The sequence below is a fragment of the Colius striatus genome, chromosome 1 (genome assembly GCF_028858725.1).
Source record: "Colius striatus isolate bColStr4 chromosome 1, bColStr4.1.hap1, whole genome shotgun sequence".
NCBI lineage: Eukaryota > Metazoa > Chordata > Aves > Coliiformes > Coliidae > Colius > Colius striatus.
In genome coordinates, this window is record NC_084759.1 from 100,064,627 (window position 1) to 100,088,906 (window position 24,280).

Consider the following 24,280-nt stretch of genomic DNA (forward strand, 5'->3'; position numbering starts at 1 on the left):
AAAACATGAAAAATAAAGTATTACAAGGGAAAAAGTGTCAGCAGGAAAGAATAAAAAAGATTAAAACTAATTCATTAAATATTTACATTGTTCCAAAGACAATCATACAAAAGACATTAATAGAAACATGAAATTATAATTAAAGTGTGGATGAAATGGTAACCATCAAAGTACTCTCAACAAATCTGGATAATAAAGTACCCAAACTGTAGAAAATACGTACATTACCTGCAGCAACATGTAGTTCCCAACAGCAGACAAAGTAGAAAACTCCCTGGTCTAATTAAAACAATTTGTTTCAGCATGCAACCAACTCTCTTGATTCAAACTATTCAGCTAAGCCCAATGTAAACAAAATCTTTCACAGTGTCTTCCATGCTGGAGGTACTTGTAACTTGGGAACTACAATGTAACATCTATTAGAAAGAGTGAATATTTGAAGCAACAACAAGCACCTGCTGGTAGACTGAAAGATAAAACTATAAAAAAAACCAGGTCCATAATTACCTAAAAAGAAGGTTCTGATCAAGCATGGGGATAAAAAAAAAGGAGAAGCTTAGTAAACTTATGTTGTTCCCGAGTTATCATAGAAGTCCAGAACAGATCACTGTCAAACTGGCATCAATAATACTGTCATAAGTCCATTTGAAATATGAATGACCAAAGCAATTAGCAGTCAATGGGGTAATTAGATATTGACTTTAATGCTGGAGTGGGAACAAACCAAAGTTGCTTTTCAGAACATGCCACTTAGACAGTCAAGTCTTCACAGCATGTCTGAATGCAATCCAGTGTCACATATGAAGTTTGCATATATATTTTCTACTGATATTTAAAGTTCATGTTTTGGCAGAAAATACAGTTGAGTTTATGCAACAAAGTGTATGTTTCAACATTTTAAACTGGCTTTTTTTTTCCCCCATATACAGTGACACAGTAATTATGTGGATAGTAACTAATGTCAGTGTTAAGCTACTGTTTCAAAAGAGACTTTAAAAGATATTGAAATGTAAAAAATCTTGTGCAGTATGAGCAATAACAATTTATTTGCTTTAAAAATTGAATTTTAAACTGTAGTGGAAGCAGATGAAAACTATTAAGCCCATTATTTTTCATTTAAACTGTATTGTATCAATTCTTCATTATAAACATTTAAGCTTTAAAATAATTTATTTAAGGTAGAGGACAATTTGTGGTATCTTAGCCCAAATATATTGGAGTAGGTCTCTTATTCTAGAGAGCTCACAGTCTGATGAGAATGATAAGTGGTAGAGAAATCATTAACTCTTTCCACAGATACGTGATCAACACCAGCAGAAATTCAGTAGGAGTTTTAAATTTTAAAATTTCAATATTTTAAGATTTTTTTGTGATACCCCTCAAATATAGCTTAAATGATAGAGCTGTTGCTTTGTGATTATGTCCTGGTGGGAAATTTGCCTTCAGGATATGTACGCATAATGTTAATCAATCCATTATCCTCTTGTAACATAAATGTCCCTGTTTCTGCACAAATATATAACTATCAAGTCACAAAGTTAGCAATATAAATAAAAGTACTGTCATGTTTTCAAGGATACACATCTTTAAAGAAAATATAACTGTTAAAGCTATTCAAAATTCACAACTAGTTCATTTTAATAAGACAAATAGTTTGGTCTTTATATTCATAGCAAAAAAAATCTTGACACATTAAACTTTCAAAGTTATTTTAATAACACAGCTTTTAAATTTTTTTGGAGAACATATCTAACAATTTATTGGCACTTAGGGTTTTTTTTAAATTACAAAGTAATATACTGTTAGAAGCAACTTAAATATTCTATTAACTTGTACACTGTGACCTAGCACTTCAACATTCAACATCAATGATAATTTTCTTTTTGTCTCATAGCATCAAAAAAGATAAAAAAATGTAAATTCACGAGGTTTAAAAAAAATGATTCCTTTTGAAGCACAAGTTGTGTAGATACAGAGTAGTTCTTTTGCTATTATTTATTTCTAGCATTCTACTGCTTTTCTAGTATTCAGTGGTACTTAATCCATGTGATAGATGTACAGTAAGACTTATATTTTATAAAAAATAATTTATACAATTTTTTTTTTGCCTATGAACGTCTCTGATGGTACTGATAGTGGAAGTGTTTTTATCTCTTCCTGATTCATATCAAATAAGTTACATCAATTTTAGTAAGCTATTTCTATCCCTTTTCATGCAACAAACATTAGTCTTTGCAGAGAATGCAGCAAACACAGCTGGTTTTAGCCTACAGCAATAATGCTTCCTACCACTTACAACGTTCATCTCCAGGATTTGATGAGAAATGGCTCTTACTCAGCAAATTCTACTACTGGTTTGCAAAACAAAAACAAATAGCTTCTCTGGTGGCTATCATCTTTCTGATGTTTTTAATAACAATTTATATGATTGGTGTGATTCTTACCAACTTATATTCTGAAGCATGACATCTCAAAGATACGTTTAATCTCATCTCTCTACCCTCTTCAGAACTTCAGAAAACAAAAGAAAAAAAATTATGCTTCAAATACAGCTATACATGCTAAAGACTGTTTTGCACTTCTGGCTCAGACATGACCTGAATGAAAGTTGAACAAGTCTTAATTTTCAGATTTTGATTTTGGAATAACAATATGTTTCAGCCTGTAAGAAAATGATGCAATAACCTTGCAAGGATTATGCTGCAGCTCTTCCTGGCCTTGGGAATATGATCAGAACTGCAAAGAGACTAACATTCTCAAGGCTTTCCTTTTTGACTACTGAATTTTGTTCTCTATTTGAGATTTAACTGGAAATTTAACCAGTTAAAGCTGCAGAGATAGTAGACTAAGAACTCTTCTAACTCACAACACTGTACAAAAGAGGTATTCATTATGGTCTTAACATTTCTGATGCTTGGAATGGGAATTTTGCCTTTGCAAATATCTTCCAGCTGCTTCTGTGCTTTTCTTTTTCTTTTTTGGTTTAAATTTCTTGTTGCTATAGGAGCTGGTACAGAAAGTTACAATTATTCTTCCCAAATGGTTTCAGTTGTTACTAACATGTACATTTCAAATAAAATATTTTCCTTACTGAGCTACAAAGAATTTTACTTCCATCTAGTATTACATAGCAGAGCAAGGTTTTGGTAGCAAAGGAGACTTACACAGGTGGCTTCTGTGAGAAGTTTTTAGAAGCTTCCCCTGTACGATAGGCTCTAAGATGGGCCCATTGTTGGCCAAGGCTGAGCTAATCATTGATGGCGGCAATGCCTCTGTGACTAATATACTTGAGAAGGGAAAAAAAAAAAATTACTGAGCAGGAGTAAAATGTGTCAAGAAAGAGGAGTGAGAATGTGAGATAAACAACTCTGAACATCCTGAGGTCAGTGAAGAAAGAGGAGGAGGAGGTGCTGCAGGTGGTAGAGCAGAGATTCCCTTACAGCCTGTGGTACAGCCCATGGTGAAGCAGGCCCTACCCCTGCAGCCATGGAAGTCATGTGGGAATAGAGATCCACCAGCAGCCCAGGGATGAACCCAAGCCAGAGTGGGTAGATGCCTGAAGGAAGTTGTTGCCCTTTTGGAAGACCACACTGGAGCAGGTTCCTGGCAGGACCTGTGAATTTGTGAACAGAGAGGACCCCATGCTGGATCAGATTTGCTGTCAGGACTTGTGACCCTGTGGGGGGACCCATGCTTTAGCAGTTCATTCCTGAAGGACTGTATCCTATGGATAGGACTCATGCTGGAGCAGTTTGTGAAGAACTGTAGTCTATGGAAAGGATTTACACTAAAGAAATTTGTGGAAGACTGTATCCCATGGGAGGAACCCTATACTGGAGCAAGGGAACCATGAAGAGTCCTCTCCTTGAGAGAGGGAGTAGCAGAGACAATCTGTGATGAATTGATCCTAACCCCCATTTCCTGTCCACTTATGCTCCTGCAGAAGGAGGAGGTACAGACTCAGGAAGAAGGGAGAGGTAGGGGCAGGGTGTTTTAAGATTTCATTTTTATTTCTCCTTATCCTTCTCTGTTCTAATTGGTAGTAAATAACTTTCCCCAAGTAGAGTTTGTTTTGCCCATGATGGTAATTGCTGAGTCATCCTTATTTTGACTCATGAGCCTTTTGTTCTATGTTTTCTTCCCTGTCCACCTTAGGAGAGAAGTGACAAGAGTGGCTTTGGTGGGCACCTGATATCTGGCCAGGGTCAGTCCACCACATGTGATCACATAGCTATATTTAAAAAGTTTACAGGAATGTATTATTTTTGAAGCCTCTGTTCTTTGTCAAATTCAGTGAAATTGTCAACTGCATTCAAAAGTTATTAGAAGACACAAATTGATTAATGTTTGTGCAGTCACTGTGGTCACAAGCCACAGTTTGAAAATCAGGCCAAAATATTATTCCTGAAGAATCAGTACATAATATAATTCTAGAGTATTTTTCTGGAGGTTTAAATAGGCAATTTAAAAACCACGAGTAATGACTTTTAATGTTGGCTTAAGAAGCAATTGGTAGCCTTTCTAACTTCTTCTATGGGAAGAGACTAAAAAAGAATAAGATGACTACAAATCCTCACAATTCTCCTAATGTAACTTTTAATGATGCAGCATAATTTTCCCTAGAACTAAGTAGCAGAAGCCAACTGTTGACATTACCTTGTAGCTATGTGGGATGCGGCCCTGTTCCAAAATAACAGACACATTGTACTTGAAAAGGGCTTTTCTTCAACGGAGCTACATATGATCACTAATGACTAATTTTGCTTACCAACAGTTCTGCAAAATGCTCAAGAGGGAAGATATACTGACTTGTCCTTTTTCATTACCTACAGAATTGTTGACTAAAGGTAAGAAAATAGTTTGTATCTGCAAAAGCACACTGGTTACTTATTGTGTACTGAGGGAAAAAAATAACATAAATATAACTGAAACCCAGTCTGGTCTGAAGAATGCTGTTGTTGCTACTGAACTGAAATTAATAAAGGAAAAGGAAAGAAGGGCTCAGTTTTATGTAAAGAAGAGCTCTGAATAGAAACCTAAAAAATTAACAGATTGCCTTTGGAAATCTGGGAATTCAGAGATGTGAGCAAATTTTGGAGCAAGGATCAGGTCAGGAAATAAGTAAGAAAGCCAGATATACATAAGTCTATGAACCCTGATGGGATGTGCATCCATATAAGGGAGCTAGTATTGCAAGGCCATTCTCAATAATCTTTGAATTACCTTGGAGATAGGGAGAGGTCCTCGAGGACAAGGGGAAGCAAATGTCACTTCTGTTTATAGAAGCAGCAGGAAGGAGGGCTTGGGGATTTACAGACCAGTCAGCTTCACTTTAATCCCTGGGAAAATGATGAAGTAACTAATCCTGGAAACTGTTTCCAGGCATTTGAAGAGATACTACATCAGAAGGAGTCATCATTGATTCACAAGACAAAGTCATGAGTGAAAAAGAGAACCTGGTAATGTTCTATGAAACGTTCTATGTGAAATGACTGGCTTGGCAGATGAGAGGAGAGATGTGCATATTGTCATGGTTGACTTCAATAAGGTTTTTGACAATGTCCCATAAGATGGGATAATATAGGCTGGATGAGCAGATAGTGAGATGGAATTGAAAGCTATCTCAGAATAGCAAAGCACAGAGTACTGATTCATGGTGTGAAGTCTAGTTGGGTGCCAGTGACTAGCAATGTAGCCCGGGAGTTGACATTGGATCCAATCCTGTTCAACATCATCAGTGATTTGGATGACAGGACAGTGCACACCCTCAGCAACTTTGCTGATGATACAAATCTCAGAGAAGTGGTTGATGCACTAAAATCTTCTGCTGCCATCCAGAGAGATCTTGACGGGCTGGAGCAATGGCCTCATGGAAACTTCATAAGGTTTAAAGTCCTGCTCCTGGGAAGAAAAATCCCACCAGTACATGGCTGGGGCCACCAAGCTGGAAAGTGGCTTTGCAGAAAAAGCCCCTGGTGATCCTGTTGGACATCGAGTTGAACATTAGCCAGCAATGTTGTCTTGCAGCAAGGAAGGCTAATAATGATAATGACAGCAGAAGCCTTGGTCATGCAAGTATGCTTGTATGTGATACCCTGAACTTGGAGCTTAGTTGTAATATGGTAAAATCCAATTTCAAAGAAAAATGTACATACAAAAATAAAAATACATATATATATACACACATACCTGAAGCATTGATAAGAGGTATTTTGATATTTTCTGTTCACTTTGACATCACTGGAGATCTTACAGATACATTTTTGTAAAAAAGTGCTGATAAAAATAATGTTTGATATGAAGAGTATTATCTTTGCTATTGGTGATGATGAGAGAAAATATCATATATTAGCTTGCGGTTTTTTGCTTATCATTATATGATTTTAAGCACTAGTGACAGATATGCTTAAAAAAAAAAAGCAAATGAGATACACAAGCGATTAAAACTTTTCCAGGGATGTTAATAAAAAAAATATTCTGACAGTTCATCCAGTATTAGAAAATAAAAAGACACATAACAACCAGTACCACAAAATGAGAAGAACAGGTCTAAGGGCTTTTTATTACTCCCAAGTGCTTTTCTCCTTTTGCCACTATTGCATCAAGTTATTAATTTCTAATGAAAAAGAAAAAACATAATTTGTAGTAGTTTCTTAATATACCCGCCAGTCTTCCAGACAAACAGAGCTGACTGGATAAAGCCCGTTGGAAGACAGCACCTTCAGAAATCTTTTGCTACTAATTTCTGAAAATATATCTAACACTTGTAGAAAGTATCCTCTTTCAACACCTTCCATTTAATCTTCTTCTAAGATTCATTTAATATAAGCCTGTAGATGTGTTTTTAGGTTGCAATGGGAATGGTCTAGAATGACAGCTGATTTGGACACTTGTACCAACTGCACAGTACAAAGACAGAATCTCAGTCTCCATACTGCTGAGAAAGAGTAAATGGACCCATACAAATGAGCTGTAGTGTCAGCATTGGTAGCTGATGTAGTTTTTCTGATCTGGTGACACCTAGCCAGAGAGATTGGTATGGCTCTACCCAAAAACTAAGGCACACGATTCCTCTGAGAATCCTTTTTTTCCTCACAAGACTGTAAGAAGCTTAACACCGTAGAGGAGCCAGAATAAATTTTTCTAACATATCACAAATTAATATTGATAAAGGCTTCACTCACAAGCAAACACATTGATGTTACAGTTGCACCTGCAGGCAAATAGTGCCAACTAACATCTCCAGTGATATATCGGAATACATAAAATGCTACTTTTAAGACTATATCACTCTTTCTTCAAAGTATGATTATTAAATACGTGCTCATATATCTAAGTAAAATGTGAAATACAAAGAAAGAATTGACGACTATGAAAAAAACCTAAAAAAAAGAGTAGGAAGTAAAATTATACACATACATTTACACATACATTTATGTAAGGCAAAATGATTTAAGAAGTTGGTTTGTTGATCAGTGCAAGTTTCCATTGGTAAACCCTTCAGAAAACCAGGTAACTATTAAAAGGATTACAAACTCTGAGGAACTAATCAAAATTTGAGTGATTCAGGGAATGGAGACAACATTATAGACCAAGAAACAGAAATTACAAAGCCAAGTAGATCTATAGTTGGAGACTGCTGAGGCCAACCATGTGAAAATTTAAAGGAATGTCTGTCTCATTTATACACCTCACTGATGCCAGACAGTAATTTGCAGCCTCAAGCTCCTTCCTAGACTTAAGACCGTTAGTAGAAAATCATCATATTTTGTTATTATAGAATTTGACTGCCAGACAGGAGCTAGTACATTTCCTAGCAAGTTGTGGATGCAGTGGTCACAGGAGTAGTGTATTCACATAAGTAGAGTTTTGGCTACCAGTCCCTGCCCTCAGGGATTGCTACTTCTGTCTTATATCCAATAGCTCTTGAAAGCATAAGCAAACTCCTTCTGTAATCAGAACCAATATTATACTTCTCATGACAACTCCCATTTCCCTAGTAAGCACCTATCGGAGGACAGCAAACGCATCCTTGCCTCCATCTCTCTCCAGTTGTCTGATCAATTGCATTAGTTTGCACACATTTTCAACAAAATAGTATGTTAGGTATAGTTAACCATTATGATAGAGGATCTCAAAATTCTCATGGGATAAGTACTATCTATGAGTTTGCCAACATAGGATGTACAGATATCTTGAATTTTTATTACATTTAGAGCAAGACAGAAACACTCAGTTCAGCTGAAGTGCCATAGGTCTGGACACATACAGATGAAAACCTTCAGGAGTCTTAGAAACTTTTCAAATAAGTACCATGAATAATCAGGAAGGATATCTCAGTCATCAGAAGCTGCTAAGTGAGCACAAGATAGGCGATGCAGTTTTAATTCAAAAGCTGACCTAATTTCATTTGATTCCTTATGTCCTTTTTGGTTCTAGCTACAGATGCCTAGCTGCAAATACCTAAGCCTCAAAGCAGACAAACAGATCATTGCCTGAGTCACCTAACTGTTATCAGAAAGAATTATTCTGCTCAAAGTTGAACATTTTACACATATTATCTATCGAGTTTTAAAAGAGTGGGTTCATACTTTTGCAATAATGTGTTATATATTTATATAATATAGCAATAATAATATATCATTTCAAAACAAAACAACCATGCTGATGAATGTGAACATTATGTTGCACTAATTCTAAATGTCTATTGACATACTTTTAAAAATAGCCTACAGATTGTTCTTATGATGGGAATTTCACACTCTTTGCAAAAACAGTTGTCAAGGAAACTAAATAGTTCCACAATCATAATTACAATAATGATTCTTATGAAGAAGATGACATTAAATAGTGTAACAGACTTCTTACAATTACTTAGAGGTTACGGGACAGCACTGAAAGGAAAAGAGAACATAATACCTATAAACTGTTAATTGAAAAATGTTCTAGTTTCTGAAACCAAAACAAATAAGCTGATTTTTACATGAATGTCTAGAGATCACCTAAGCTATCATTTATGAAGGTGTATCATGTTTCTCTCAGTTACAGTAGCTGTGGTAATGATATGAAATATTTAAATAATTATAACAGGTTAAAGTTAGATTTTATTGCAAAAAAGTAAGATTTGAATTTCAAATATTAAAAAAAAAAGAAAAGGAAAAATATATTTTCCCTTCCATTTACCTAAAATAGTTTTAATTTATTTTCCTACTTGATAAATATTTTAATTTCCTTGGGGCAATAAACTTTCTTATGTTGCTTTTTCCTTTTCTTTTTTGATCATTTAGTGAAATTTTGTTTCTGAATGATGGCAGTCACAAGGCACTATCTATTTAAAATCAAGTACACAGGGCCTATTGAGGCCCTGAATTTCAATCAAGATGCAAATCAATGCTCACTACTGCAATTCAAGAGAATAAACTAAATATTTCTACCAGATCTGAATGTCAACCTACTAATGAATTACAAAGGTCTATTCCTTTCTATAGATGGAAGTAACAATGCTTCTGTTATCCACAAATTGCTATGGAATACTAAAAATGCTGGAGAGATCTTGAGGTAACTGTCTAAAAAAAGAAAGCATGCAAGAGACAGCATAACAGCCATTTCAAACTTTTGTGATGACACAGTAGTATTTTGGCCATTACATTTATTTGGTAAGATTTAAATTTTATTTTAGTTGTCTAATACTTTTATATATGGCATAAAGAAAATACTATGTAAGAGAACTTAGCATCTGATTATAAAATGGTAATAATGACACTAATTTGGAATAAAAGGTATCAGCTTTTAATTTAGATAAGAATTTTGAACTTTCTTCTTCATATTTGCTTTATTAAATATAATATCACCCAAAAATTATAAAAAATTACCATAATATTTCAAGTTTATTCTGAATTAAACAGTTTTGAATTGTTGCACCAAAATATAACTTCACATTGAGAAGCATTAAAACTTGATAAATTACTGAAACACATTCACTCTTAACTACTATGCAGTTTTGCTTACAAAAATACCAAACATTCCTATTTACACATTTAGGAACATTTTATAGATTTCAAAGCTTGTAAACAGGCTTATTAGAAGGCTGCATGCTCACCATCTTAGGGTGACTCATTAAGACAATACCGAAACAAGTCCATTTGAAGTCTTAACTTCATCAGACACTAAAATAAATATCTTGTAGAGATAGTACCAAAATCAAGAACAACTTAGATAATTCTAGCGACTAAGATAATAACAGATAAACAGTACAAGGTAAATTGAAAATGCTTAGCAAGTATGTCAAACACTTTATTTCTTGTTAACTGTCATTATCAGACTTGAAGATTAAATGTTTGTTCTGTACTTACAAATGACTTTATTACTAAAAGTAAAGCAGGACATAAGATGCCAAGTAAGGGTTTTGAATCAAGTCTTGGCTGTTGATAGAGTATGTGGTCTGGGGCTTTGTCAGTTAAAGAAGGCTTCAGTTACCTTATGTTCAACTACACCTTTAGTGTACTATGAGTAGTAAACAATTCACGGAGAGAAAATATTCTACAATTAACTTACCTGTAATAATGTTGGGCTTTGGTGGCATGCTGAATTCATACAATGTTGGTTCAGAATAACCGAGTCTGTTGGCAGCTGTAATTTGTACTTCATAACCCATGGTCCACTGAAGGTGCTCTAAAATGATGTGGTCTCTACTACCCTGCACTTTTTTCTCTAGCCACTGGTCTTCCTTATCTTTCTGTAAAAATGCAAATATTAGTTTAAATTCTCAAAACTTTGCATTTGTCTAAACTATTGTGTCTACATGGCTCACAAAAACTATGGAGTTTCATTTATAGATGTTATGAACAGTCAAACAATCTAACTTTGGAGTTCTAAGTACTCAGTCTTTTTGTAATTTTTGGCCACTCCTAATGATATTTCCACAAGATGAATTTAGGGATTTTGTAGGTAATCCCTTTTTGGCTTCAATTTATACTTTGCTCAAATACTGATGTTTATCTTGGAGAATAGCAGGATAATTATTTACAAATGCTGCTAAGAATAAATTATGTAAACAGTTTATTTTATACAGAGGTTTCAAATACATTTTGATCAATGTTCTTTAAAATAAACTTGTCACTAAACTTGAATTGTTTACAAATGCAAGCTGTGCTTTTATCACACATCAGTTATATAATGAAAATACACAGTAATTGTAGCAAGATGTGGTACTGTAGTAACATTTTGCAAATCAGGTTGTACGCAACAATACCAATACTATTGAGAAAGTATGGAGTCCTATCTTTACATTGGTGAAGGGATACTAAGATGATGTTCTAGAGAAAAAAGGGTTCTCATAATTATCTAAGACACCTATACAAAGGGAACAAACATTTGCAATCTTAATTCTGACATTTCATAAATTCAAAGTGCTTAACTTTGCAATCACTCCTTTTAGTGCATAATATATTTAGTTAGTCTTTATACCAATGAGAATTACAAAACAACTAGTTGGTAAAAGGATAAATCAATATATAGTGAGACACAAAAGCCATATTTTTCAAAGAAGTGTCATTAACAGTCAGTAAAAATACATGAAGTCCTATTCCTACTAAACACTGAGGTACAACAGTGTCAAAATCTACATCTGAGAGCCAAATCTTGGCAACACAGACTCACTGACTAAAAACTTTCTGGGAAAAAGAAACTCAACTTCAAATATGTAAAAGTATAACTTTTTATTAATGAAGACTACTATGCTTCTCAGCAGTTTATATATATAGGCTCCTTACTGAAGCATCTAGCTCTTGACTGATACAAGTGTCAAAGAAAACAGCAGCTAAATTAGACAGTTCAGGGCCCAATCATGCTTCTTATGCCTGTTTGGTTTTTTGTCCCTAGTCTTCAGAAAATACAGTGACAGATTAAATTCCTTTATGTCCACTATTGCAAGAACTTATATGTTATCAGCTCTGAGTGTAATAGTTTTTTTCTTAAAATGTTTCTTGCTTCTTCTGTACTGGCATTGGTACTGACACATGATAGTCCTCAGGATGATTTAAATCAGGTAAAACACCTTTTCAGGAACATTTACAGCAAGGTGAAAGTGTCTGTAGTAGATCAATGAAAATCAAAATAGTAGTCACATTTCAAGCAATGAAAAAAACTAAATACATTGGAGTAAAGATAGTTTATTCATAACACAGTGAACCGAGTATTTTCCGTCAAGGATATTTTCCCAAATCCTCGTGGATAATTTCTATTGCCATCATCTGACATCACTGAGTGAATCCATCTATACATACACTCCACTAAGTGAGTTCACTTGTATTATCACTATATAAAACTATTTCTATAAAATATATTTTTAATAGCGCTGCTAAAGTAAAATGAATTATTGCTGATTGCTATGTGCATGTGTGAATACTGCCTAGTAATATTAGGAATAGTAGTGTTATGTAGCACCATATTTTAGTAGCTGTTTAAACTGGTGAGGTTTGGAAGGAGTTAGAAAAAAACCCCATAAATTGCCTAGATTCCAAAGAATATCAAAACAGGAGAAATTAGGAGATCTATACATGATCTTGGTGCGTGCACATACCAGTGTGTGAATATACTGGGGAATTCCAAAAAGGTTAACAATCACGAAAGAAGAAAAATAATATACTGAATTGGAAAATATTGATTCTAATATGGGTGCTGCAGGTAGAAAAGACAGTATTGCAAACAGATAAATGATTATATTTTGAAGACAAACTGTAGAATTATATGTAATTAATAGAATGAGCTTAAGATTTGGAAGGAAAATCCTACAGATTTCTGTATGAGGCTGCTCTTGTGCAGATATAAGAATGAGTAAAAAGATAGTTGTTCACAGTTTGGTCAGGTGAAGAATACTGAAAGAGCTGAAATATAATAGGATACCTACATGCTACGCCAGAGAAGGGGCACTCTAAGTTTAATTGAAGGTGAAGCCAGATTTGTGAATTGAGACAAATGAAACAATCCAAGCCTTGAGCTCAAAGACAATGAAATATTTTACAGAGTGATAAACAAGAATAAAGAAAATATCTAGAAATAAAGTGGTTTTCTAAAGATAGAGAGATGAAGTCTTTCAGAATACAGTCTGCTTTTGTCATCTTAAAGAAAAAAAGAAAGTAATTACAATGTCCTTCATTCTAGCTGTTATTTCACATGCATTTTCAAGAACTTCTTATTCAGTAGAGCTCAGTAATGTGTCCAGATTTATTTTACTATTAGTGTAAAAATAGATGAGAACATGAAACAAGAGTTTGTCAGTTAAATCATCTTATAAATCTCCTTTTTTTTTGTTAAGACCATTTAATTGGTAGTTTAAGGAGGAGAAAACACAGAACTACAAAAGAACACTTCATAATTTATTAAGCTGTTCTATTATAAATACTGCTTAAAATTTATAGACATCTTTAGATACCTAGCGTTCCAAGAAGAAAGAAACTTCTAAATCATGAACTACAATCTAATTTAAGGAGTGAGTTTATATAAATGTGTTCAGTAATTTTTATTAGCAGCTGTGTGATTGATATACACAAATGCACACTTTCGGAAACCGCAATCAGATCTGCAACCTGAGAGAGTAAACTATTTCTTTGTCTCATTTCAGCTTATTTCATATCATGAGGAGCTGCTGCTTTTACAGGTCACTGATGCTGTGAGACTAACCAAGGACTGGCATTTTGTGGTGATCTTACTGCCCACTTTCATCACTCTTAAGACTTAGATTTACACTATACCCTTCTCACTATAGGTCTTTCATCAAAACAAACCTGCTGCAATGCCACAGACTAACACTGCTAAAATGTATAAATATACAGCTACAACAAGAAGTTCTAAATTGTGTGCATATTGGCTTTAAAAATAAGCATCAGCCAAATTTATATCAGAAGTGTCTAAGAGCTAGATTTGTAAGACAGCTGTGAGTAATGTAAGCACTTAAATACTCTGGCAGAAAAAGAGTAAATAAAGCAGTGTGAAACTCTACCATGACTTGGCTGCTTCTCAAAACTATGGGCACACCTGAAAACAGCGGAAGTAAAGCCAATGCACTGTTTAGGTACCTAAGTATTTACTATCTTAGAAAATAACCTTTCTTTGTAATGGTCATTTTAGATTGTATCTAGGATCACAATCTCTAGGGACTCATAAAAAGTGAGGAAAAGTGATTAACCCCCTTCAACCCTTTGCTTTATTCTCCATCCTCCGTAAATTGTTGCACTGAAAGTTCAGCTCAAACAGACTTGTTATTATGGTGGTTCCTTTGATAGAAAAAGGGCAGGGTTCCTATCTTTAAAGTTGGAAGGAAAAAAATATGAGGAAATTCTCACAGAAGACAATCTGATAGTTAAAAGCAGTGACTTTACAATAATTCATAACATCAGGATGGTGCTTTGTAAGTCTGAGTAATATAGGACAAATACTGAATAGACCACAAAATGGCTGATAACATACATAGTATAGAATGTACAGAAAGTCCAATGATCTGGCAGGTAAAGTGGAGCTTAGAGATGTAAAAACATTTAACTGTTTTATGGTAGGTACCTGTCATGATGTAAGCTGAGCTAGCAACAAAAAGCCCACACAGCTGATCACTCCTCCCTACCTCTGGGATGGGGAGGAAAGATTGAGGAAAGAGGTAAAACCTCAGGGGTTGAAGTAGGGACAATTTAAAAGAACAACACAAGGAGAGAACAAATACCCATAAAAACAGTAAAGGAATACAAAAAGTGAGCAATGCCCAATGTAACTGCTCTCTACCCAGAACCTGACGACCAGTTTCAATTGAACATTCATGGTTCTGTGCCAACTCCAATCTACACGATGAGGATGACTTCAGCATAGTTTGGAACAGCTTAGTCATGCCCCCTCTGCTTCCTGTGAACATTAACCCTATTTCAACCAAACCCAGGACAATATCTTAAAGTCAGTATAAATTAGAAATTATCTCTTATTCATATTTACAGTAGTTTGTTCTAGACCCCATCATAAAGGAACAAAATGAACACAGTCCTCCATTAGCACATTGTTTGAACAGTGTGGTATCTTCCAGAAGCTGCTCTGTAGCCTGCCTCTCTCTTGCAGGTCTGTTGCCTGGTCACCCGTCTGCCCTGATCTGCTCTGGCAGTCTCTCCCCTGTATTCCAAGGGTTCCTTCCTTCTGGTCCTCCTTATCTCCTCATCTTCCTCTTAGTCTATACAATCTCTCTCCCCTTTAACTTTTAATTTGTTACTAACGTACTTGATAAATAACACAGCAGGTAATAGCCACTTACAAATTCAGCACACATTTCCCAAATAATTTACATGCATAAAACTTAACATCCATCATGCAACACCAGCATCTCATCATGTGTACCCTAAACAAAGTTAGTAATACCGGAAGCAGGAACAACCAAATGGGAGCTTGAATTTATCCGCATTAAAATTACATAGTTATTATAAGACGTGATTGGGTGGCCACCTCCTACACAGGACATGATGCTAATCTGGGGAATCCCTATAACAGCTCTTCCCTACTGTCTGCTGGGGAAGAGTGTTCCCTTACCTTCCTCTCTCTCCTCTCATTCCTTCCTAAGGTAACTGAAGTCAATGTATGCCATCAGCTTCAGACTCCATCAGTGAGGCTTTGTAAGACTGTCTGGACTTTCTTTGTGCAAGAGCATGAGTCAATTTGAGGCTGCCACTCATAAAAGTAGCATAGTGCCTACTTCTCTGGAATACTGAATAAAACATGGAGATTCTTATTATCTAATTACAATTAGTAAGTCCTGCCCACAATATGAATAAACTACTGTTAGGAAAGCAATATTTGACATAATGAAACATGTGATTTCCAAAATCATAAAACTTACCAATTTCCCTAAATCAGGCTATTATATTTAAATAATATCTTAAAGGCTGTCATTCTCCCATTTCTTTTTAAAAATCTGTATAAAACTTAAATATGAGAGACTTTCTCTTCATGAGCCATAAGCTGTTATGAAATACAGAGAAGAAAAAGCCACTGATGTATAGCTTGTTATTGAATATGCTCTTTGAACATGAAAGTAAATACACTGGTCCAGGTGCTAGTAATGAGGCTGGCAAGAGTTATATGAAAGCTAATTAAATACAAGCAATGGAGAAGATAGAAGCAGTCAACAGATAATTAAGAACTTTAAATAGCATCGATTCATTCCGATTAAAACAAAAAAAAATATTGTGCTTTTTTGTTGTGGGAATGCATTTAATTTAGTCAAATTGCTTTTTCACTTGGAAGATTAAGAGGTCATGGATTTCAGGTCCAAGTAAAAGCTATCTTCTTCAGTAACCTATTAAGTTTCCAGTTACTGTTTAAACTGTACATTTATCTTTTTGTTAAATTTATTTTGGTTAAATAACGTCCTCACTCCCTTCTGTTTAACATGTCTAAATATCTGATGCTAAATTCCCAATTTCTTTTAGATTCCTGAAATGGACACGGAAATCTGCTATTACACTCTAGCAAAATGTCTTTTTACTAAGTCTAACAAGATAAAAGTGGTATAATTTTCAAAAAAAAAAAAAAAAAGATATTTTTAGAAAACGCATACTTTTGAATTAAATCCCTTGCTTTTGCCAACTCTGTAGTTATTTCTTTCACCTAATCATTTCTAAATATAGTGTTTCAAGAGAGGAAAGACATTTTAACTACATTAATAATTAAAAAAAAAAACCTTCTTTCATTTTTTGTAGAAATATAAACTACATGTGGCAGAAAAGTCTGTTTTTTAAACAAGTCAGATTTGGTTTGATGAGAGAACAATTCTACACAATGACTGTTAAAGGACTAATACGAACACTGAAACTTGTGAAAGTCTTAACAATTTCTCAATTATTTAACTTCTTAAGCTGAGCTTTAATATTCAGGAAGACTGAAAATATGAAACATGATCAGGTAAGTAATCTCATTTAAATTTAATACAGAGCACTGGAATGTAGCTTTCTGTCTCTAGGATGTTAACTATCAATACAGATGCATTTATAACAGTTATAATTTGCTGTTCAAACAGCAGTGAATTATGTAACTTTAAGATCTGCCAATTTACTGCACTTCTGAGAGCTGAAAAAGAATATTCCTCCTTTATAATTTAAAAAGACAGTGAATATATTTTTCTTGTTAGAATGAACCTTCAGTTATATCTGTAGGAAGAGCAGGGTCTCTTTTGTTTTTCATTTTGTAGTTTGGCATTAGTAATCTATTCACAAAAAAAAAAAGATAATACACTATATCTTCTTTTCTTCTTGTAGTATCCAAATCTTTTATTTACATTTCATATCAATAGTCTTCTCTACATTTACAGCAAAAGCCACTTATTTTGATTAACTAAAATACTTACGCTCCTATATTTCACAATATATTCCAAAATAGGGGCACCTCCATCATCTTGTTTAGTTATGCTGAGTTTAAAACTTTTGCCGCTTCCTGGTTGTCCATGAATGGAAGGGGGGCTTGGCTCCCCTAAACAAGAGAAAAACAAAACCAAACAAAACAGTGGATAATATCAATTCAGCAATAAGATATCTAAAATTACATCTGGGAATTTGTCCACAATGTTATTAATCAAAATCTTTAAAATCAACACGATTCTTCGAAACACTGAAGAACATCTTTAATAAGTATGGTAAACATTTTGCTTAAAGCATGTTCTAATGTAGATTAATTACCTCACACAAATAAACAATTATGGGAACTATAAAAGAAATATTCATTTTTTTGAGATCTTACGATTTTTGACATTAAATGTAATTTACTTCAGAAATTATATAGCCATTGATTCAGCAAGGCTGTTAAGCTGTTACACACAAAGAAGACTAACCTTATGTTACAAGAAAGCATTGTAAAATTTGTTCCTATGTGTGAGTTTCAATACAGATATTAAGTATGCTAACTCTTTGATAAATGTCCCAAGGCAAAATTAGATACTTTTAGGATAGTGTATATTAGGAATAAATGTAAAGAATAAGATTTCCAAAAGAAATCTTACTAATGACAGGATAAAAACATTCTTAAATGTACAATTGAAGGGTTAATACCCAGTTTACACAACTTTGCAAAGTGAAATTTGTAGACTAATTATAATTTCTACACACAATACCTATTATAAAGTTTTAAATCAGATTCTAAATGTATGTGTATTGTCATACTAAAGTGTGTTATCCTCAAAATACTTGTCAATTTCCATTCACCAAGAAAGACATGGTTCCTATAGAAATATTTCTAATGTTTGTTTTTATCTTTTAATAAAGGAAAGATAAATTGACTTAGATCTCAATACAGAATTTGCCATCTTATCTATCGGATAATATAGATATATAATTTCTATCTGTTTCTGTCACTTTTCTATCAGTTATAATGTTCCATATGAAAAGTAGTTAATTATTTTATCTTTAATTTAATATCTTTAAAAAAGAAATTTGAAAGCTGACAAGTTACCATATTTGACAGAATAAATGTATCAGAGGGAACATAATATAATAACATGGAAAAATTTTGTGTTTGCAGTTGTGTGACTTCTATTGCTCATTCCACTAGAATCAGTATTCTTAACAATATTGAGTAACACTCAGCCTGGAAAACTGTTTAATTAATCAGATTCGTGAGAGATTAGTCAAGTAATAGTTGCTGATGTATCTTGGCATATCTGTTTGAATACTATTCAGTGCCATCTAGTAGTTCCTTTGTTTTCCTTCCCCCTTTGTGTCTAATTTACTTATTAAAGTTTCTATTTAAAAGTAATTTCAGAAAAATATTTTTCATTAGACCTTAATATTGAAATCTGGCTTTCTTGCCTATACAGGTTACAACAAATATGGAACTGGCTTTGTAACATTTATCATTTGCATGTAATGATAGTTAAAACAATTTATTCTCATCATTTTTCTACAGTTTAAGATTTCTGTTTGAGGCTTGATAATTGGAAAACTTGTGACAGTACAGTTTGCTGAAGAAATGTCTCTGTAAAGGGCCAATTAATTTCTCACAGATGTCTATAATACCCTGAGTGTAAATGAGAAAAAGCTCTTAATCTAATTAATTAATTAATCTTTTATGGTTTGTTTTCTTGAATAAAAACCAAAGATTTGTCAAAATCTGAAAAATCCAGATAACAGGAGGAATCTTCTAATTTAAGTTCATTCACACTACTTGATATGGTGGAATAAGAGCAAGAAAACAAGACTTCTGGGAAATAATGTAAAGACTGATGTTATACATTGGGAAGTAGTATACAAATACAAAGCGTATTACCCACAGTGAAGTGAACTTTCAATTATTAGCTGATCTGGAGATAATATAGTCTGATAATCAGTTATATTTTCATTTAATAGCACAAATATTACTCACGGACAGGTAAAGTTTGAAAGATCTCGATTTTGCTATATTCTCCTTGCCCTTTTCCGTTTACAGCAGCTACTTTGATTTCATACGTTGTATTTGGTTCCAAATTGCTGAGGACAACCATTGCTAAAAAAAAAGAAAAGGAAAAACAAAAAAAATCCACATGGGAATGAATTTTGGTTTTTTTTTTAAAGTTAGGCAATTTCATAACTTGTTTGCTTTACTTGCAAGTACCATTTTCTGATAGTCCAGAGGTTCCAAACTTAGCTTTCTTGTTTTTTATTCACCTTCGTAAAATCATTGTTGTGACTGAGCAAGTTATGCTTTTGAAGTAATTTAATGTCAATTACAGAGCCATAGGCTACAGTTAAAGACTTCGGTGGGCTTTTCTACTTAATATTCCTCTTGTTAGCACTGGAGATGTCAATATGACAAAAAATATATAAGCATGTTTCCTTTCTCCTGGCTGGCAATGGGTATCTGATGCACATTCAAGCTACCTTCATACATTTCAGAACTTGCCATTTTTTCTTAGGGACAGCAGTATCAAACATCCTTCGTCGACACTCCTAGATGCAGCTATGTACATGTTAGTGGTGAATTACTAATGTGATTCTCTCACAGTTCAACAGTATATTCAAGACCTAAAATGACAGATGGTTACAATGATCAAAGCAAGAGTTTTAAGTTATCTACCTAGGACCTAAAAATGAATTAGGAATACTTGTACATATTTAAGAGTAGGTGTATGGAAATGCAGATCAAGTCATAAAAAAGAGAAAAAAACAAAAACAAAAACAATACAACAGTGATTTGGAAAGCAAACGAGTATGAACTTTGGACATGCTTTCAGAAATCAAGACTGAATTGCTGGCAGCAACCTTTCACACAGCATGAACCTATCGCTGTAGTTCTACATGGAAATGACATCAGGAGCAGAAAACAGGGGAAAGCTTGCCAAAAATGATTATACAGCATGAAGAATATTGTTGCTGTAATGTACAGAAACAAATCTAGAAACAAAATTCAGGAAAAGTATGTTGGATTTCAGGATTGTAGTATTATATATTACCATAGTACTACATCTTATTAATATCAGTGTGGAATATGAGCTTGAAAACTTTGATCCGTAAAGTGTTCTTGGATCATTATCCCACCTTTAAAAGAAAGCTTCATCTTACTGTCTCTGCAGCAATCCCCTGCTTCCTGCTTGCCAACTCTGTGATGAGCTCTTCAGATGTCAGATTCATACTGGGGAATGCACATAAATTGGATGGACTTTACTTGAAGCACACCAGTATTTGCCCAGAAAAACAGGATGCTATTATCTTCCAGAAGGATATAGAATTGTAAGGTTTTGAGAAAGAGACAGTAGTCTATAGGGACCCTAGGTTTCTTTGTTGTATTATTTTTTGTTTTATTGAGGTTTTTTTTTTTCTTCATTATAGAGCAATATTTTAATAGTTGATTTAGGCTTGCTTTTCAAGTGATATATTTTATGAAAGTACAATTATTTCTGTCAGTACTTTTTGGAATTGAGTCCAGGTTGATTAGAATTTCTATTTCTTTATGTTCTGCAGCACACAGTTTGAGGTTCTGTTACATGTGCAGCTAAAAGGATTAACAGAATTTTGGAAAAGCATTAACTTCTACGTTTCACACTCAGAGTACTTTGCATGAAATTGCTATTGAAACATAATAACTGTTTTCTTAAGAAAACAGTAGAATTGTGTGTCTTCTATCACATTTTAGCTTTAAAATTTTCATGATATGTAAAATTATCAAACTTTTAAGCAGAACCACTTCACAGAAAAACAAAGTATTAACATGAGAATAAAGATAGAATTTGGAGAAGAATAGGATAATAGTATATAACATTCAGTAATGGCAGGATAAATTTTAAAACCTGAACCATGCAGTAGCAGTGTTTGACTTGCCTTTCAGTCATGATCACTTTCCAAGACTGAATCATTTTGTTGAAGATAAGCCTTAGGGTACACTAAAAATTAGTGTTACTGTAAATATTTTTAAATTTTAAACAACAAAAAAGCCAGACTATAAGTCTATACTTAATAAAATGTGAATGTGTTAACTACATAAAGCCTAAGTATCCAATTCTTGAGTGACTCCTGGGGACTATCTCAATGAATAATATTACTTATATATGCAGTATTTAAAGAATCAGTGTCTACTTTAGAATCCCCTGTGCAGCACTATGTGTTTAAATGAAATGACTCTTACAAACACATTTATGGAATCTATCACACTAAATCTGAAAGTATACTATGTCCTCAAAACTGGAACTACTTGGTTTAGATGATGGCATATTGCAGATATATTTTACACATTGGAAAAAAATAATAACTATGTTCCACTGGAAAATAAAGAAAAAACCATTCTTGATTAGAATACTCTAAATTTTCTACTAGCAAAATTATATTTAGAATTAAGTAAGATTAAGGAACTGTCCCACAGTATATATCAGAAGTGTAGGGCTTAAAAGTAACCTAAGTAGTGAAACTCTCACTGCCTGCTAAGCATTTTACGTTTTAGAAATATGTTGAGAATGGAAGAAAATACTTTATAAAATATTTATTTTTTAAAAAGTATCTATCTATTGGGTATAAAATCAGCTTATTCATCTTTCCATACACAAAGAAAACTCTTCTTGTAGTAGTCCATAGCTCATAGCCTTGGCTATAATGGATATCTGATTACAGTTTTCAATGATCACTGAAATAATTATCTGTAAAGTTTCTAATCATATTTTGAAAGAAATATAGAACTTTCACCTTCAGTGCATGAAGATGAAAAAATTGGTCCACTGTACATTTGTTTGAATTGTGTCATTGATATATTTGGTAGACTGGCATATACCAGACACCAAATATTCTCAAAATTAAATTCCTTTATTTCTTTCAGAATATGATGTGAAATTTTTCAGTCTTTTTCCAACTGTCCTATTTATCTTCTTCTGATTTCATATTGTGTACCTAATCTTCTAACTTACAAGCATATATAAAACAATAAAGAACAAACACAGTATAGAAAAATAAAGCCCACAAAATTTATACACAAAATTGCATTGGATAAAAATGTAGAACTTTATACTACTTCAAATACAGAAAGTAAGCATTTCAGTGAGAAAAGTTTAATTTATTATTGCAGAATTTTAACTGCTGTCAAGTAAACCATAGGAAAATAAAATCGGAAAAAACAACTGCTGGGAAATACATTAGGTCATAAATCCAAGTCAGCAAAAACAAAATAAAAATCCCCATCTGGATCCAAGGATATGTTTTTTCTATTACCTTATTACAGTAGAATGAGAAGAGAAATATCTGGCATATACAGTACACCTCAGAAATCTAAAGGCTGTGTTACATTACATAAACCATCACTCAAGCAAGGAAGGTTAGGGGAACTAATAGTGTAGTTACACTACATTAATCTCAAAGTAGGTTGTATATGAGGTTAATTAACAGAAATATCAGATCAAAACATTTTTCTCATTGGACAGCTATCTGTTTTATACAATAATATTCTTCCGAAGGATATCAGATGTAAATAAAATATAAATCTATTTTGAAACAAAGTAGCTGAGACAAATCATTGCTGACATGTCATCTACACTCATATTTTTAAGACAGAGGCAGTAGAAATTAGCATGACATTAGCATGAAATTTCTGTCAAAGAGGTACTACAAATTTTAGGGTTTGAGGGTTTTTTTTTTTCTTGTTTTTTTCTACTTAGAACCTCTATTACTATGCAGACTGAACAAAGATCAAATACAGTGCAGGTTAATAAGTGGAGTGCTTTGATTTAACAGCACTTTGCTGCATCTTTTAGTCATTATTTTACCACTCTCAGCTAAAACCAAGTTCCCTGGAAATACGAGTATCTCTTTCAGATGAAGAAATGATAAGCATTTTTATGAAGTTTAAACAAGTTTCTCATTGTGATGATAACTCATTTTCTTTCAAAGATGGAAAAGATGGTGAAGAGAGTAGTGAGGACATGTGAGGAGAACAGTGAGGAACACATTATAATATAATATTAAGATTCTGCACAAGTGTCTTAGATTTTTGTAGATGTCACACAATCTGAGGAACTTCTCATGAAACCTCTGACTGCCCGGGATAAGCAAAGCTGTTTTGTTTAATCTTAGGAGGAGGAGTATAAAAACTGCTACAAAATAGGCAAAATGTTTATTGATATGCAGAGCATATCAATAAATCAACTTAGACAGCAACACTAAGTTCCATCTGTCTGCCTTGCTCAAATAACAATTGATTTCATAAATACTGATTCAAGCATCTAGCTATATATGTCAGAATTTAACTAACACAAATAAATGAACTTTAACGATAAAAATATTTCAAGTTGCACATTATATGAAAAAACATAATGGTAGCAAATCTTACTACCAGTGAAATCACTGGCATAACTTTGTTTAATATGAATGGAGACAATATAAAGCCTTAAGCCATTCACTAAAATGTACACATAGAAACAAATGTAATCATTTTAAAAATCGGAGAATAATTCTGTCAAGAATTTCCATCATTCTTTGTACTATAGTGGACTAAAAGTTGTAGTGGCTTAATTTACTCTGAATATAAACACTTGTATGTGAATAAAGATATATACTGTTGTAGATCATATGTAATTAGTATAATGTTCACTAATACGAACCATTTCCTTAAAAAATACTTTTTAATAGTTGATATAAAAAAGTGAATTGGGCAAAAATTGCTTTAATGTTTGGTGTACAGCCCCCAAAACATAATTATCCTGTTGGACTAGGTGATCTTTTCAGGTTCTTTCCAATCCTTAAGGTTGTATGATTGCATGATTTTTATTGAGCGAGATTCTGAGATTTCAGTACACAAAGTGAACCAGAAGCAA

At 33.5% G+C, this 24,280-nt stretch overlaps 1 protein-coding gene across 1 annotated transcript in view; it reads right to left on the reverse strand.

Annotated features, from left to right (window-relative positions):
- The window catches only part of NCAM2 (neural cell adhesion molecule 2), a 271,912-nt gene that overhangs the window by 23,814 nt on the left and 223,818 nt on the right, over positions 1-24,280 (reverse strand). The window contains exons 15-17 of the mRNA XM_062006146.1: positions 19,378-19,497; positions 17,372-17,493; positions 10,555-10,735 (exon numbers count right to left, since the gene is read on the reverse strand). Coding sequence (XP_061862130.1) covers positions 10,555-10,735; positions 17,372-17,493; positions 19,378-19,497 — 423 coding nt within the window. The remainder of the gene's footprint in view (positions 1-10,554; positions 10,736-17,371; positions 17,494-19,377; positions 19,498-24,280) is intronic.